Raw genomic sequence first — 16,270 nt, forward strand, 5'->3', positions numbered from 1 at the left:
TGGCCTCTGGGCTCCTACAATGATGAGTGGCTGTGGCTGTGATTGTGGGAGTGGGAGCGGGGAGTGGCAGAGGACAAGGTCCCAGGGAATGGGAGGACAGAGCCGCTGGCTGTCCGGACCTAGGAACCCAATCTCTGGTGGTGGCCTATGCCTCTGGCCTGCTGGCCTCCAGGGAGAAACACCTACAATGGTGGCAGAGGTGGTGACTAAAATGTCACATGGCAGGGTCCTGAGTCCCACACCATTTGGTTAGAAAGAAACCTCCAGGATTGCAAAGAAAACAGGTGTCCAGCGTAGGTCAGTCTTGGAGGAAGATGAGGTGAGCTCAGAGGACAGCCCAGCCCATCACTGCCTGGGGAGCTGGGTGAGTAAGAACAGCAGCAGTTGGGCTCAGGCCTCTCTGGCCTTCAGAGGACAGGTCCCTTCTGGTGGCCTCGGGAGGGCTGAATCCAGAGAGTCTGCTGGCTTGGCCAATGTGGGTGTGAGCTGGTTTCCAGGATTGAGGCTGGCCAATGGTGCTGAGCGGGGACCCCAGAAGCCCCAAGGCCCCAGGGGCCGCAGATGTCTGTCCTGTGCTCTGGGACAGGGACAAGTGTGTAAAGGAGTTGACAGAGCACAGCCCAGTGGGCAGCCGGGAACACAATGCCTGGAAATCCCAAGTTCTTAACTATTTTATTATTAGATCTTTTTAAAAGTCAAGAATCATTCCTGCAAAGCCTATTTCATTTGTTCAAGCTAATAAGGCTGCTGAGGCCCAGCAGGGCCGCCCGCGGCAGTGGAAAGAGGCGTCCAGACTCACAGGCTGAGCTGGTGTTCTATCTGCAGATGCACCGGGACATCCACCAGACCCCTCGGTTCTATGCTCTTGTTAGCTGCAGAGACAGACGCGGCCTGGTCTGTCTTTGGGGTGCACTGCAGCAGTGCCTATTGCAGGAAGGCCCGGAGGAAGTCGTTGTAGGAGACCTTGGAGGACAGCGTCTTGTCGTAGTACTCGAGCAGGTGGAAGAACTCCTCCTCGGAGAGGTTGATGCTGAACTGCCTCAGCACCTGGGGACAGAGGAAGACCTGCAGCTCCCAGGCTGGGCAGGGCTGTGCCTGCCCCTTGCCTGGGCCTTGCAGCCTTCGGGCACCAGCCGTGTAGCCCCCTGCAGGTGCAGAGTGTGGATGACATGTCAGTAACACAGCCAGTGGCCTGAATTATCCTGCTCTATTTGGTCCCCTGGCAGGAGTGGCTAAGGCAGCCCTGCCCGCCTCACCTGGTTGGGAAGCAAAAGCAAAAACTGTATCTCAGAGGGAGCAGGTTTTGTGTTGGGACTCGAAAATCATTCCGACTCAGAGGTCTCCACCACCCAGGGTGGCCGATGTCTGGTGCAGGTGTAGGAGGGGCCACCGTGTCTGCATCACAGCCACCTTGCCCTGCTGGGTTCGTAGTGCGGCCTGGGGTGCAGGCCTGGGGTGCAGGCCGGGACAGGGCTGGGGTCAAGGTCCAGGAGCCGGTGCAGCATTGGCAAGCGAAGCTCTAGTAAAGAAGCTGCGCTGGCAGCGGCTCTGGGTGGGGCGCAGGCCCCCCTCCCCAGGGGCTCACCTTCCTGAAGTCATCCGCAGTCAGAAACCCCGTCCCGCCCTCGTCGTAGGCTTTGAACATGCGCCGCATGGGCCTCCAGCAGTGCAGGATCTTGGGCTGGATGCGCAGTAGAGCCGCGTAAAAGGAGGATGTCTCAGCACCAGCTTCTTTCTAGGAGACAGAGCAGGAGGAATGTGGGGGTTGGAAGTGGGGGCGGCCCCGTGGCGCAGGGGGTGTGGCCTTCTGCGGGCGCACATAGTCGCTTCCCTCTGTGCGCAGTGAGCAGTGTGGGTCGTTCTGATACTGCCTCTGGGGTCTGCCTGCTTCTGGAAGGAGGGGGCTCTGCACTCCCCCATTTCATTGAATGTGTAACAGCCTCAGCGGGGGACATGTTTCCAGCCAGCTGGGACCCCAGCACACAGCAGGCCAAGTCTCTGCTCCCAGGGATGGAAGGAGAGGGCTGGGCAGACATCAGACCAGCTTCAGAGTAGGTGGAGGAAAGAAAAAGAGAAAAAGGAGAAAGAAATTCCAGTCTGGGTCTTCTGGAGGGTTATTATAATGAGGAGTGTTAAAAAAAATTGCCAAGGTTGTAATTATATCTAGTAATTAGACAGTGCTACACTGTGATTATTTCATTTAGGTGCTACTAGATCAAAAACAGGATATTTTAGCATGATTCAGACCCGGCACATGCCTGAATACTGTGGAGGTGAGCTGCAGGCAATACCATGCAACATGTTTTCGGGGAAGTTTAATTTTAACACGGCGCTCCGCACAAGCAACAAACGCGGCCGCGTGAAATTGCTTTCCTTTGACCTCATTCGGCACCTAGGATGGAAACACCGCAGACACCTGAGGGCTTTGCGAGCTGCCAATCTGCCCAAGCGGGGGTCCACAGGCTGCAGACTGGGCGCTCGGCTCACTCCACACCGGGTCTCCCCGCTATCTGGGGCTGCCAGCCCGGACCCGACCCCAACCCTGCAGGAAACAGCGGTGCCCATGAGGTTCCCCCAGGACGTCTTCCTGCTGCTGAAGGGCACAGAGCAGACTCCCAAGCAGCCAGACACCAAAGCCTGCCTTCTAGCTTCTTCAGCAGCTGCCAGAGGGGACAGGGGCCACGCCAGAGCCTCGTGGGCTGTTTTCTGAGAGGCCAGGAGAGGAGGAGGACCAGGAAGGGGGACGCCACGCGCTACATTTGTGGGGCTCTATCCAGGGCAGAGTCTTTCCTCTTCACAGAAGACGCAGGCCAACCCGAGAGCCGCCCTGACTTCCTGTTTCCTTCGTGAACTTGTCCTTTCCCGAGACTTTCCACTGGCTCTTGCCTGGCTGTGCCGGGAGGAAGCTGTGTGAGGGCGCTGCCTGATTTTGCATGGCATGCCAGACCCAGCTGTGCAGAAAGCACTTGCCCCCTGCTTACGGATGAGCCACACTCTCCCCTGCCCCACACCTCTGGCCCGGCAGTCGGAATCAGCCCTGTGCATTCCTGAATCCGCGGTGCCAGCTGCACTCGCTGTCTGCTGTGACTCTGATCAACATTTCAGACCAGAAGAGCAAGAAACCTATTTTCTGACTTCATGTTTTGCTTTTTCTTTCCCTTGTTTTTGTAAGACAGGGTCTCACTATGCATTCAGGCTGAACTTGAACTCCCTGTGTAGCCCAAGTTGGCCTTGAACTCACAGCAATCCTCCTGCCTCAGCCTCCTGAGTGCTGGGATTACAGATGGGAGCCACTACACCTGGCTTGTTTTGCTTTTTGAGTGAGGCCTGGCCTCTCCATGAGTTCAGGCTGACCTCGAACTCCCTGTGTAGCTCAGGCCTGCCTTGAATCCGTGTTTTGGCGAGACTGGAGCAGCAGGGCGTGGACCTCGATGCCGCGATTAGACGGGACTGGGAACCAAAGGTCAGTTCCAGAAGTCGCGCCCTCCTGCTGCCATCCCAAGTCTTGAGGAAACAGGAAAGGGAGCTCCCTCTGGCTCCACTCCATGCTCCGAGCAGGACTCCTGCCCAGCGACTGGCGAACAGAGGATTTGCCTCTCGGTTCAACACATATAGGGTGGCCATGCCCTCGCCCACCCACACACCCCATTTTCCTTCTGTGTCTACTCAAAGGCTTCATGTGAGTGGCTGACACTGTGCCTGTCCTTCGGAGGATCCTGCTGCTAGGTGTCTCCAGACCCACAGGGTTTCAAGGGAGAGAAGGGAAAGCTCTAACTTATGCCCAAGGAAAACGTTTCTGAGGTGTCTTCAGTGTTCCCAGAGCCTGGTGGAGACCCGTTCACTACCCTGGCCCTGGCTTTAGGTGCCAGCCTGGACATTCAGACCCTGTGGGCTCCTTCCCATGCCTGTGGGTGGCAAGGATTAAGGGGACAAGGCTTTGCTAGGCAGAGATCACAAGCCATTGGAGGACAGGCTGCAGGGGTGGGAAGTAAAGGGGGTACCACCCACCCTGGCATCACCCACAGTGGTGCTGCCCACCACAGCTCCCAGGCCACCACCTACCATCTTGTGCGCATTCTGGATCCTCATGCGCTGCATCAGCGAGGTCTCCTTGGCCTTGAGCAGGAGCACACAGCTCTGGATGAAGTCGCAGTAGGCGAAGGTGCCGTTGTCCTTCAGGTCGTACTTCGTGAGGAGCTGCTGGCCTTCCTCCTTGCTTACCTCCAGGTGGAACTTCTCCACGAGAGCTGCGGGTGGGCAGGTGGGTGAGCGGGTGGCGTGTTGGCCAAGGCCAGGCCAGCCGGACGCACAGGAACAGGAAAAGACACCCAAGGGACTGTCGTCGAGAGGGGTTCCTGGGTCCCACTGGCCCACGCTCCCGGAACCTGCTGTCCTGGTCACCTGAGCTGTGGTCACTGTGTGAAGACCAAGCACTGTGGGAGCCAGGATGAGGGGGGAGGCTGTGCTCCCCAAGGACTGGAGCTGGGTATCGGGGACTGGACAGAGGGGACGGAGTCGTCAGGCTGCAGCCCCGGTACGGGGATCAGCTTTCCTGCTAGTGACACCTGCAGTCTGGGAAAGCTGCCCCGGAGCAGGTGGATCCGAGTGTCTGAGGACTTCGGTGTCAGGGCTGAGCCTGGCTTTCTCATGAGAGTCACTGGATGCCACATGGGCCTGGCACGTCTTCATGCCAGAGGTCAGCGCTCAGCCCTGCCCTGCCCCTTGGTGCCAGTCATTGTGTACAGTCACCTTCCTAATCAGAAAGGCCCGGCTGGTTCTGGAGAGGACAGTGTCAAGGCCAGGCTGCAGGGCTGTACTGGTGGCAGAGGCTGAGAGAGAAGTGGGCGTGGGGTGAAGGACACCGCTGAGCACTGTGGGACATGCGTTTCTCTGGGCACAGCCTGGAGGGAGATCTCGGGCCAGCGGGCCAGCGGGGACCCATGGAGCCCAAAGATGCCCTCACCCCTGGAAAACACATGAGGACCTGGAAGTTTGTGCCTCTTTCTAGTCTGCATCTTGGATGCCCCATGAGGCTGGACAAGCAGCTCAGTGGAGGGCTGATTTACACATCAGGGTTAGAACACAAAGAGCAGGAGGAGTCAGAGCAGTGGCACCAGATAAGGTCAAACAAGTGGACCACAAACGTGCCTGGAAATCAACGCTGCACGTCTGGCTGTGCCCAAAATGTGGCTGGTGTGCGGCCGTTTGGATATTACCGACTCCTGTTAATTTGTAAGCATTTCCCTAGGAGCCGTGAAGGAGTCTACAGCCTGTCCCGCCTGTGCCTTTTTGGCCACGTGAGTTAGGATGAAGTTGCCTCTGCCAGTGTGGGAGAGCCCCAGGGAAAAGCCAGGAGAGGAAGGTGAGCAGGAGGTCCACAGAGGGACGTGGCCAGCCCGGTGCTGTGGTACGAAGTGCTCCCTGAGCCACAACAGCGGTTGGTGGGTGCAGAAGTCCAGCGGGGCTCATTTTCAAAGCTCAGCAAAGGGATCACAGATGGTGCCGGTGTGGGTGGAGCCCGGGAGTGCCCCCCTGCCCTCCTCTACCTGTCTCAGCTGTGTCACGAGGGCTGGAGCGTTCCCACCTGTCATCTGCCCCCTTCTGCCTTACCCCTCCCCTCTGCTGTCACATTCTGGGGCATTCACATTTTCCCAGTGACCACAGGCAAGCCTGGTGTCCAGCACTCAGAGCTGGTGGAGTGTAGACCAAGCCTCGCAGGTGTCACAGCCTGCGACCTCTACCGCAGGGCGTTGTAGCAGGCCTGCTCCTCTGCTACTCCATGGCCTCTATCCTGAGCGTGAGCGTGGGGGTGCCTGGTGAGAATGGCTTTCTGCCAGCAGTGGGGACAGGCATGGAGCCACACATACCCAGGAACTCGGCTGCAGGGACAGTCCCCAGTCTCCCCGTGTCCTTGTCTTTGCAGTCCTTCAGCAGCTCCCGCCAGCAGCCCTGGATCTGCTTCCGCAGCCGGCTCTCGATGGGCTCACAGTTCTGCAGCAGCGGGGTGCCCGCTGGGGTCTGCAGGAGGGCAGAGAGGACCTTCACTTGAGGCTCCACCTGGACGCGGGGCTTGGGGTGTGTGGAGCTGCGGCCCGTGTTAGCTCAGAGGAGGGAGGGAAACCAGAACAGAGATGTGCCCTCACTATTTAGCTAAGGTTTGTGTCAGTGGGAAGCAAGTCCTCGCACCCAAAACATTTTCGGAATAAATATGTAGCCACGGTTGGGGCTGTGTGTGTGCATTGTGTGTGCATGCGTGTGTGTGTGTGCTGTGTGTGAAGTGACATATTTTTCACTTGAGGAAAGGACTTATCAAAGAAAGGGATTTTCTCATCTGCATGAGGCGCCCAATCCTGTAGAAACAAAATCCATTATTTTGAAATTATGTGGACCTGGGATGAGGCTGTTCTTTGTTGTCGTTTCTATTTCAAAGGAGCTGTTCTGTCCAGTCCAGACCTGCTCCTGGGCCTGCTCATCACAGGGCATTCAATACAGTAGCAAGCCTGCTCAGAGGACCTCAGGGCTTCCCCTGAGACCCCCGCCTGGGCCTGGGGACAGCCACGCCCTTCCTTCAGCTGCCCGTGCAGCCCCTGCCTCTCCATCGGGAGCCCTCTTGGCCTGTCCTGCAGCCACATCCAAGTGGGCCCCTCCCCAGCTGCCTGCCACCACTGTGATGCCTGGCCCGTTGCTTCTGGCTCGCGTGTGGCCACCCTTCTATCTACTCCTCCTCACTGTCCAGTGTCATCTCCAGAATTCCTCTGCTGCCCAGAAATCGGCGCGGGCTCTGTTCCCCTGGAACCCAGGCCGGGTCCCTCTGGCCCGTGTGAGCACCTTCACGTGTTTCCTGGGAGTGCTGGAGCCCAGAAGTAAAGTGGCCCTCAGAGCTGAAGTCGAGGCATCTGGCTCCTTTCTAGCTTCTCCCGCTGCTTAGCTGGCGGCACCTTGGTCACCAAAGCAAGCAGGATCAGGCAGGTCTTGCACGAGCCCTGTCTCTTTGGCTATGACTCCCCGCCCAAGTGAAGACAGTCATGGTCACCCTGAGCTGGCTGGATCCTCCCCATCAGCTCTCGATCCAGCGTCAGCCACAGCCACTGCTGATGCCCCTCTGCCTCGGATTCCAGGGACCAGGGCGTGGACACTGCGGGGTGCTCCCGACCCCCTCGTTCTGCTCTACTTTCTGCTTTTGGACTGACTGATGGCCCATCCACCCTGTCCTGTGATAGCTGAGCCACCCCTCAGATCCCTTGCTGTGGACCCTGCAGGGGCCTCGTCACGTGGCAGTCATTATGCGCTGCATGCATGCAGGTGTGACGTGTCCAGTCTCTGAAGGCTGTTGCACCCCGGGCCCACATGACAGCACTCTGCTCAGGATACCTTCTTCCCCTCGGCCTTCCCTGGACTCATTGCCTGTGTGTAGAGGGAGAAAGCCTGTGCCCACCCGGGCAGCTCTTTTCCCATTAGGGGACCCCTCTGCTCTTCGCCCTCTCATTCTTACACCCCTCCTTCTGGGGAAGCAGCCACTGAGGCCCTAGTGATTTTCTGTGCCCAGGCGCGGGTTGGTGGACCTGCTGTGAGATCTTATGGGGCACTTCTCAGGGTGCACACTCACGCAGGGGTGACTCCGTGACTTCAGCCCTGCCCTCGGATCCCGCATGGGCGAGGAGCCAGCAGGCCTGGTTTCTTCTGAGACCTCGGGGATGCTGCTTCCCTTCTGGGCCTGGGTCGAGTCTCCTGTGGCCGGCGGCGTGGCTGCCTGCTCCACGCTGAACCTGCTCAGGAACTCCTGGTATTTCAGCCTCCCCTTGGTGCTGACGGGCATCTCACTCCAGAGCCTGTCAAACTGGAGAAGGCGGAGAGTGACCCCCAGGGTCAGTGTGGACCCGGCAGAGCCTAGAGTCCCAGCTGCGCCATGGGGTCAGTGCTGGCCACACTGGCAGGGGCCAAGCCGTGGAAATGAAAAACAGGAGAAAAGGGGACGAAAATCACTTGGCCTCTGCTTGGTGAGAGCCTCTGGAAGCCTGGAAGAGCCACGACTAGAGGATTATTCATGGCTTCCGCAGGACATTTTTTAATTGAATTGGGCCCATAGTGAGCCATTTAAGGCCATTAAATCTTGTGGTTAGTCACAGTGAGTGAGCCGCAGTGTATGAAAACATTTTAGGGAAAATGCAAATCAAAGTCCGGGCTGCCCCAATCCCTGAGTGGTCCCACTCATTTCTCTGCCTTGTCCTACCCTGACTGCGGCAAAGGCCTGCCAGATGCCGCTGCCCCAGCCCCTGAATGTCCATCCACAAAGTATTTCACCCTCGAGGCCAAGAACGTTTTCTCATGAGATGAAAAGGGAGTGTTTAGAAATCCGGAAAGAAGTGTACGGCTCCGTGTGTTGTTGCTCTCAGCACTGCAGACCGTATGGGGACTGACAGGGCACCCGGAGAGTGCCGCGCGTCCTCGAGGAGCCACTTAGAGTGTCAAGGGCTTTCGGGGCGCCAGGAAGCATGGGAACTGGCTTTCAGTTTGATTTTGTGCACAGCCCTAGAGGCCTGTGGAGCCCCAGCTTCGGCATAGGCTGAAGGAGAATCAACAGGGAAGAGGGGAGACGGGGCCCCCTCCCCTGGCCCCCAGGCCAAGGCTACTCCTTGAGTTTGCTTGTGGGACTCCCTGAGCTTTCCCAAGAGCAAACTATAAGGGGCACCTTGGGCCATGTGGATGTGAAGGCCCTGAGTCCCTTCTGGCTCCCACACCGGCCCCAAGTTGCCCATTGCCACCTGTAGGTCCCCGGATAGATGACCCTGGCTGGGACGTACAGGTGGCAGCTGGCATGACAAGCGCACTTGCTTGGAGCTGTTAGAGAGGATTCAGAATCCCGGGTTAGGTAACGATGCCATGCCTGGAGTCATGGCCTCGATACCAAAACGGCCCCTCAGTGCTCTGCCGAGCAGTGCCCTCCTCTCGGACCCTGGCAGCAGAGACCACCAGGACTCTGAGAGCTGGAGAGTCAAGTGTCTGTCCCCTGAGGTCACTGTGTGCTGCTGGAGCCGACTCTCAGAGCTGCGTGACCAGGAGTCTCCACCCCCACCACAGGCCACAGGAGACTCTGCAGCACCAGTGGAGTCTGATCCTCTTCTCTAATGACAGCCTGGGCTCTGGCTGAAGCTGCTCTTCTCTTCCTCGTAGTTCTGCCTCCCCTCCTCCTCTTTTTTTTTTCTTTTTCTGTTTTTCTCCTTCTCTTTCTTTTCTTCTTTCCTTTTCTTCCCCTCCTCCTTCTCCTTCCCCTCCCTTTTCCTCCTTTTCCTCCTCTTCCCCAGGGCCAACCTTCCCACCTCTGCCCTGATCTGGGTCTCTCCGGCTTCTCCCTGTCTCCCTGCCTCTCGGTGTTTCCAGCAAAGGCTGAGTTGCTGGGGATGGGTGGTGGATCCTTTTGGATCCTCGGCTTCTCGGTTCCTGGCCTCATCAAGGCCTCCCACAGGGCTACACCCGGACATCACCAATGCATCCCTCCCGTGGCTATTCCGCTCTCTGGCCACCCCTGCTGGGCCCCTTGTCACTGCCTCAGACCATCTGTGCCCTGCTGTCTCCCCTACTCCTCTCTCCGTCCTGGGTCCTCACTCCTCTCTAATGCAGCTGAGAGCCCACATGATGACTGTCCCTGCCCTGAGCTCACCTAGCAACCCTGTCACAATGCACAGTCATGATGGGAGAGTAGACAACGTCCCTCAGGATTCCCTTGGGTTAAATTCAACCAAGCATTGGCCCGTAATGAAATGGAAACCACCGACCACACACAGGAGCCAATCAATGGGAACGTGAGTTGGCTGAAACAAGCTAAGATAGATCTTGACTTCAGATATCAGAATTATTAGATAACACAGATGTATGTAATATAAAGTGGTTCTCAAGCTCCGGCACACTGGAATCACCTGAGAGCCTGCTGGCCCCTTCCCAGAGTCCTGATTTCATGGATGTGTCTTACACAATATCACACAAGCTACGGTGGAATACTGTTGTTTAAACTGTTAAAAGGAAATTACTAGCAGGAATATTTCCTTTAAAATATGGCAAAACAGCTGAGTATGGTGACGCATGACTGTAACATGTCATGGGTTGTGTTTTGTTATCCACACCCCCAGGCCCTCTGCAGTCCTGGGGCGGCTTCAGGAGTTTGTGGTTGATTCTTGATTCAGTGCTGGGATTGCAGGGGTGAGTGCTGCGCCCTGGCCCTGGGTGGGCAATTTGCATTACAGAGTGAGGAGGGCAGAAGGGCTGGCTGGCTGCTGGGGCTGGGGCTTCTCCCCTTCGGCTCTTGCTCTTCGCTGCTGCCATGAACGCATGCCCTCTGCCATGTGCCGCTCTGTCTCGGAGTCAGCCAAGTATGGACTGAAACCTCCACTAACTGTGAGCTAAGTAAACCGTTCCTTCTTCATATTGGGTGTCGGGTATTTGTCCCAGCAGTGACAGAAGAGTAAATGAGACACCTCAGCACCCAGGAGTCTGAGGCAGGAGGATTTCTGTGAAGTTGAGGCCAGCACGGACAGCTTGAACTACATATGTCTGTCCTGTTCTCTCCTCCCCTCCCCTCCCCTCCCCTCCCCTCCTCTCCTCTCCTCTCCTCTTCTACCTTCCTCTTCCCTCCGTCCCCCTTTTCTCCTTCCTCTCTCTCATGAGAGATATATAACTATATGTATTTAAAGATCTACCATCAACAGATCATGAAGAAAAGCTTACTTCTTGAAGAAAATGATCCCAGAAGATAGGGTTATGATGTAAGTAGTAAAGGAAGTAACATTAAATAAACACCAACTTTATAAAGCAAACCAGCCTAATGTTTAATTTGTACAGAAAAGTGTTAAGATGCATCTAAAATATTACAAAATAGTAATGCAAACCCCAAGAAAATTAGAATCACAATAGCTTCATCTCCTTGGGTGCCAGAGGGCAAAGGAGATGCTTTAGGCTTTGGGTTTTGTTTTATAAAGCTTAGTAAAAATTCAAGGGTAATGGCCACTTACAAGTTAAAAGAACAAAATAAGATACATAACTTATAGAACTTAGAAGATTAGAATAACATATTCTATAAGCTCCATCCAAAAGAAGAAAGACTGTAAACAACATAAAACATGAGTGTTAAGTAGAAAGCACAATATCAGATAATACAAATACATCAGGAATCACAATAAATATAAATGGATGAGATAAACATCCATATAAATAAAAAAGCAGAGATTATTTACTTGAAGTTTTTAAAATGATCTACTGATAGGCTGTTAATACACATTTACAAAAAACATAGGTCTCAGAAGGGTCAAAGATTTAAAAAAAATTAGAAAGAGATATGCAGGCAGACATCAAATAATAGTTCTAAATTCATATATATTTAATTTGAAAGACCCTGCAAGAAATTGATACATCTAGCATTCCAGCTGGAAATTTCAACATATCTCTTAGTGAAAACATCAAAACCTTCAGGAGGGCTCGCACGTTAATATCCTCATGACCTGGAAGAGGCAGGGGTGAGAATTTCTTCACCAGAACATGCAGTACGTTAAAGCGCTGTTTTCATCAGGGCATGCACCGGTCCTTGAGTGAAACCCAACGTAGTCTTTTAAAACGATAGACCTTTCTCTTTTTTAAATGTATTTGGTTGTTATAGGGTCTCACTACACAGCTTGGACTCATGGTGGCCCTCCTGTTTTCAGCCTCCTCAGTGCTGGGGTAACAGGCATGCGCCACTACACCCAGACTCTGTGGCTGGCTCAGCCTGCCCTTGGGGTGGGCCTGGTGTGCCATGTGGTGCTGGGGATTGAACTGCGGTCCCTGCACTTGCCTAAGCTTGCCTAAGCAGGTGCTTTAGCCCGCTGAGCTATCTTGCTGGCCCCAAAAGTCTTCTTTCCGGGCTCCCATCCTACACGGGCTCTAGGCTCAGGCCTCCTTCCCCACCCCTTGCCCTCTGCAGTACTGGCTTTCAACCTTGTGCTCTGACCCTGTTGGATCCCCTTGACACCCTTGTCACCTTGCCAAGGGGTCTCAGCCGGCTCCCAGCCACCCCCACCGGATTATCAGTGTTCACTCCCTAGTCTACTGCTCTGAGAACATGTGGCCACCTGTCCAGAACTGCAGGCTCCTCGCTCTTTATCTTTTCCACCTCACCTGCCTGTTGGTGTTGGTTTTGCCTCAAGAGCCTCACTTCTAAGAAACCACATATTCTGGTTTCTTCATTGTCTGTGAACCCCCAAAAGAAGGCAGATCCCAGGAGGGCAGGTGCTGGTTTCTCGTGCACACTGGCGGCACACTCTGCTTCTGTGGGGGTGTCCCCTCTGCCATGCCATTCTCCCCTGCCTCCATGGACCTGACTTCCTGTCCTCAGGAGAGCGCCCACCTTCCCCTGGGCCAGGCCCCTGCCCTGCCTGCTTGTAGCCACAGCCCCCACAAGTCAAGCCCAACGCTCCCATTGCCAGAGTGTAGTGGGTCATGGGGGCATGGCCTGCAGGCCGCATCTCCCTCCCTGGTCCTCTCTTCCCTCTCTGCTTCCCGGTGGCCATGGGATAAGCAGCTCTGCCCCACCAGTCCCTTCCCCTACTCCTCCTTGCCTTGGCTTCAGAAAATGATGGACTGAAAACGTGAACCAAAATAACCTTCTTCCTGAAAGCATTGGGGGCTGGGTGTTGTGTCCTTGAGAGAAGTAGCAGGGACACAGAGGCTTTAATAAGTGCCTTCTTCCCAGAAGTGAGGTTCAAAACTCTGGAGTCAAAAGGACATGTTTCTACCTGGATCTGCAGGCAGAACCCTGTGCTGGGCCTGAGCAGAATCCAGAGGAAGGAAGGGGTACTGCTTTGTGTTTTATCTCCTTTTGCCTGACCTATTCTCTGGGAAAGGGTGTGGATCTGCTGGAGGGTAGGAGCAGCTGGCAGCAGAGCATTTTCTTGGGCGAAGGGACCAGGGCTCTCTGCTGGCTACTCGACATTGAGCTGTGTGTGTGTGTGTGTGTGTGTGTGTGCGCGCGCACGTACATGTTGGCATGGGCACATGTGTGGGGAGGTCTGGACATCCCACAGCGACAGTGGGACCCTGCCCATAGTGAGTACCTGCTGAGCACCTTCTCTGCACCAGGCACGGTTACACACGTGATGCTGGGTGTGGGGCTAAGCAACCATGTGGCCATCACTGGAAGCCGGTAAGGACAGGCCCCTCCCAAGGAGCTCTTCTCTCACTATGGGGGCCTCAGGGCAAACCCTCAGGACACCTCGTGCCTTGGGAGGCCCTGTGCAGCTGAGAAGGATGGGGCAGCATGTGGCCAGAGCCTCTGAGCTGCAGTGGCCCCACTCAGTCTTGGAGGAAGGAGATAGTGGGGAAGCTGCTCTGAGGGTCTGCGATGGGCAGAGGACGCCAGGAGGCAACAGCTTGTGTCCAGCATCCCAGCGGATCCCTGGGGCAGGCAGGTCCCCAGTGTGCTCAGAGCAGCCTTAGGAGCAGCGAGAGTGGGGGGCAGAGAAAGCCCCAGGAACACGAAAGCCCACGTCATCTTCTGGGGTGTGCAGGGCCCTGGCCGCCCTCTTTGGCTCACACGGGCAACAGATGATGGGGAAGGAAAGGAGAAGGGGAGCTGGGGCTAAATTTAGTTTGATTTGCAAAGCCAAAGGGACATTTTTTGCACTTTGAATGAAATGGTGCGATTCACACCTGTCACCTAAGAGTGACAGTGAACAACAAAACAAAGCTGGGCAGAGCACTGCATGCTCCTAGTTCTAGCTTCTGGGAGGCTGAGGCAGGAGGGTAGTGAGTTAGAGGCCAGCCTGGGCTACAAAGTGAGGGTCTATCATAAAACAAAAAGAGAAGAAAATAAGGCAAATAGAAGCTTGAGTATGGTTTAAAGTAGAGGGCACGTCCTGTGTGCTGGGGAACACAGGCCAGGGGTGCCCTGACATTGGCTGGAACAGAAGCCAAGAAGTCCACGCTTTACCTGCTCGTCAGTCAGGATCTGCAGGTGGCGGGTGCAGATGGCCCTGAACTCGTCTCTGGAGACCGTGTTGGTTTTGTTGGTGTCAAAGTTCTCGAACTCCTGGGCAAAGGCATGGTGGTGGGAGCCCACGGCTTTGTGGAGACACGCCAGCAGCTCCCTGCTGGCCACTTCTCTGGGAGACGTGGAGGGAGGGATTCTGGGCATTTTCTCAGCCCACTCATCAGCGGTCTGCACGAAAGAGAATGGAAAGTGGTGCAGTGAGTCAGGGGTGCACACCTCTTGGCTGCAGGGCCCGCAGCTGGGGCACTCCCCAGGGAGGCAGAGGGCCAGAGAAGCCGGATCAAGAGCAGCGCAGATGCGGGCCGGGGAAAGCGCCGCTCGCAGGCCAGACTTGGCTGTGCAGAAGTCTGGGTGGCCCAGGAGGGTCTGTGTGATGCTGAGCCTTTGGCCTATGCCATCCTTTGGTGCATGTGGCAAACACAGTGTGTGCCCGCTGTGTACAGCCAGCGGGTCTGCAGGTTGTGCTTTCATTTCAGGATGTGAGTTTCATCGATTTGCTCATAGTGACTGGTACTGAAAGATGGTTTTGATGGCTGGCAGGACACTACGCAGCAGCCCTGTTGACTAAGTGCCCCTGAGGCCCAATACAGAGACCCAAGGGGATTTATTCTGCCTAGGGCCCTGGGCAAGGGCTCTGGGAGATCCTGGTGAGAGGCCGGCTTTGGAGGCGCTGTCCATGGTGCTGGGAAGCCGGAGCCAGGACAAGCAAGTTGTCCAGAGCTGGGGACCTCCTGAAGGGAGGAAGAAATGGTCTCCAGGAAAGAAAAGTGTCAGAAGGCTCCTTTGTGTGGTCCAGTGAGCCAGGGAACTGCACCCTACCTCACTGTCAGTGCCGATCACTATGCTGGGCAGACAGGGCAGGGATAGCAAGCAAGGGAGAGTCTCTCAGTGAGCATCCGCGGAGGGACGGTGACAATGGCCAGGGCTAATCACGAAGGAGTGCTGGGGAGACTGCACTTGGGAGACTGGAACCCCAGGGATGGAGCTGGACTGGGCAGCCGGGACCTCCTGTGTGGGGCCAGAGAGGCAACCCGACATGTGCACACAGGCAAAGGCCACAGAGCCAGGCCTGCATTGGCTCCAGCAACAGGTGGACTCCTAACCTTCAAAGAAGGTGTGGGGTGTAGGGATGGAGGGGGAGGCCTGGCCTGTGACAGTCCAGGGATGACAACGCATGAAAGCTGTCCCTGCACCTGGGCATATGCTGAGCTACAATCAGTTTCCCTGATTTGTGTCTGTTAGCTTTGACAACAATGCTTCCTGGGCCAACGCTGTCCTGGGAACTTTAGCAGATTACTATATGGAAAGTCCTCACCTAGTATTCAAACTTGGCTGTGTTGTCTCAAGCCAGTCCACAGGAGGGCTGTATTACAGGCTACTATCTTGTAGAACAGAGGAATCTGCATAATATACAAAATGTTTTGTACTTGACGAGATGGCATCAAACACAGGAGGCTGCTGGGAATATCCTCAGAACCTGGAACACACTCACTTCCACTCAAACCGAAGCCCTCAACCACCTACAGGTGAGCAGCAGCTTTTAAACATACCCACATGGAGCCATTTGGAAAGCAAACAAATGCTTTTCTTCTCTCATTTTAGAAAATAAAAGTGGTATTACTGATGCATTTATAGGTTTTTAGAATTTTAAATTGAAAAGACACTTCCCAAGGCTAAGCGGTACCCAGAGAGCAGAGGGTTAGTGAGCCTGGCCCCGGGTGAGCACCGCTAGGAACAACATAGGTGGGTGGGCAGCATGAGGAGACGGAGCCCTGGGCCCGAGTCTAGACTCCGCCCTGCCTGGCTAGGTGGCCCTGCCAAACACTGCTGATCCAGGACTTGCCTCAGTTTACTGCCTTGTCCAGGAAGGGCTGACCCAGTGTGGCGCGTGTAGTCACACTTCTGGAAGTGTGCTGTCAGGCACTATGATTCTAGCAACAGATCGCGGAGAACTCTAACAGAGTACTATCCAGAGCCTTAGGTTAGTGTGCTTTAAGCTCTGGGGGAAACGGGACATATTTTTAGGAAAATATAGAGTTCCAAATTTAACTGAAATAGTAGAAAAGCCTGAATAGACAGGTAACCACAGAAGAAGTGGGGAAGCTATTAAAAGATCTGCCACCTGCCACTAAAAGGTGTCAAGCCTAGATGATTTTTAAAGGTAGGCGGCACCAAGCCTGCAGGGAATAGATGATTTTTACAGTAAGTCAAATTATCCCAGCACTTAGAAAGAGATATGGAGGACGCAACCACTGTGTG

At 55.2% G+C, this 16,270-nt stretch overlaps 1 protein-coding gene across 1 annotated transcript in view; it reads right to left on the reverse strand.

Annotated features, from left to right (window-relative positions):
- Nucleotides 1-773: 773 nt before the first annotated feature.
- Nucleotides 774-16,270, reverse strand: part of Efcab6 (EF-hand calcium binding domain 6) — a 94,450-nt gene continuing 78,953 nt past the window's right edge. The window contains exons 14-19 of the mRNA XM_023702548.1: nucleotides 13,952-14,179; nucleotides 7,607-7,837; nucleotides 5,868-6,018; nucleotides 4,063-4,247; nucleotides 1,586-1,735; nucleotides 774-1,047 (exon numbers count right to left, since the gene is read on the reverse strand). Of these exons, the coding sequence (XP_023558316.1) occupies nucleotides 925-1,047; nucleotides 1,586-1,735; nucleotides 4,063-4,247; nucleotides 5,868-6,018; nucleotides 7,607-7,837; nucleotides 13,952-14,179 (1,068 nt within the window). The 3' untranslated portion in view covers nucleotides 774-924. The remainder of the gene's footprint in view (nucleotides 1,048-1,585; nucleotides 1,736-4,062; nucleotides 4,248-5,867; nucleotides 6,019-7,606; nucleotides 7,838-13,951; nucleotides 14,180-16,270) is intronic.

This window comes from Octodon degus, unplaced genomic scaffold (assembly GCF_000260255.1).
Source record: "Octodon degus isolate 3935 unplaced genomic scaffold, OctDeg1.0 scaffold00153, whole genome shotgun sequence".
In the NCBI taxonomy this organism is placed as follows: Eukaryota; Metazoa; Chordata; class Mammalia; order Rodentia; family Octodontidae; genus Octodon; species Octodon degus.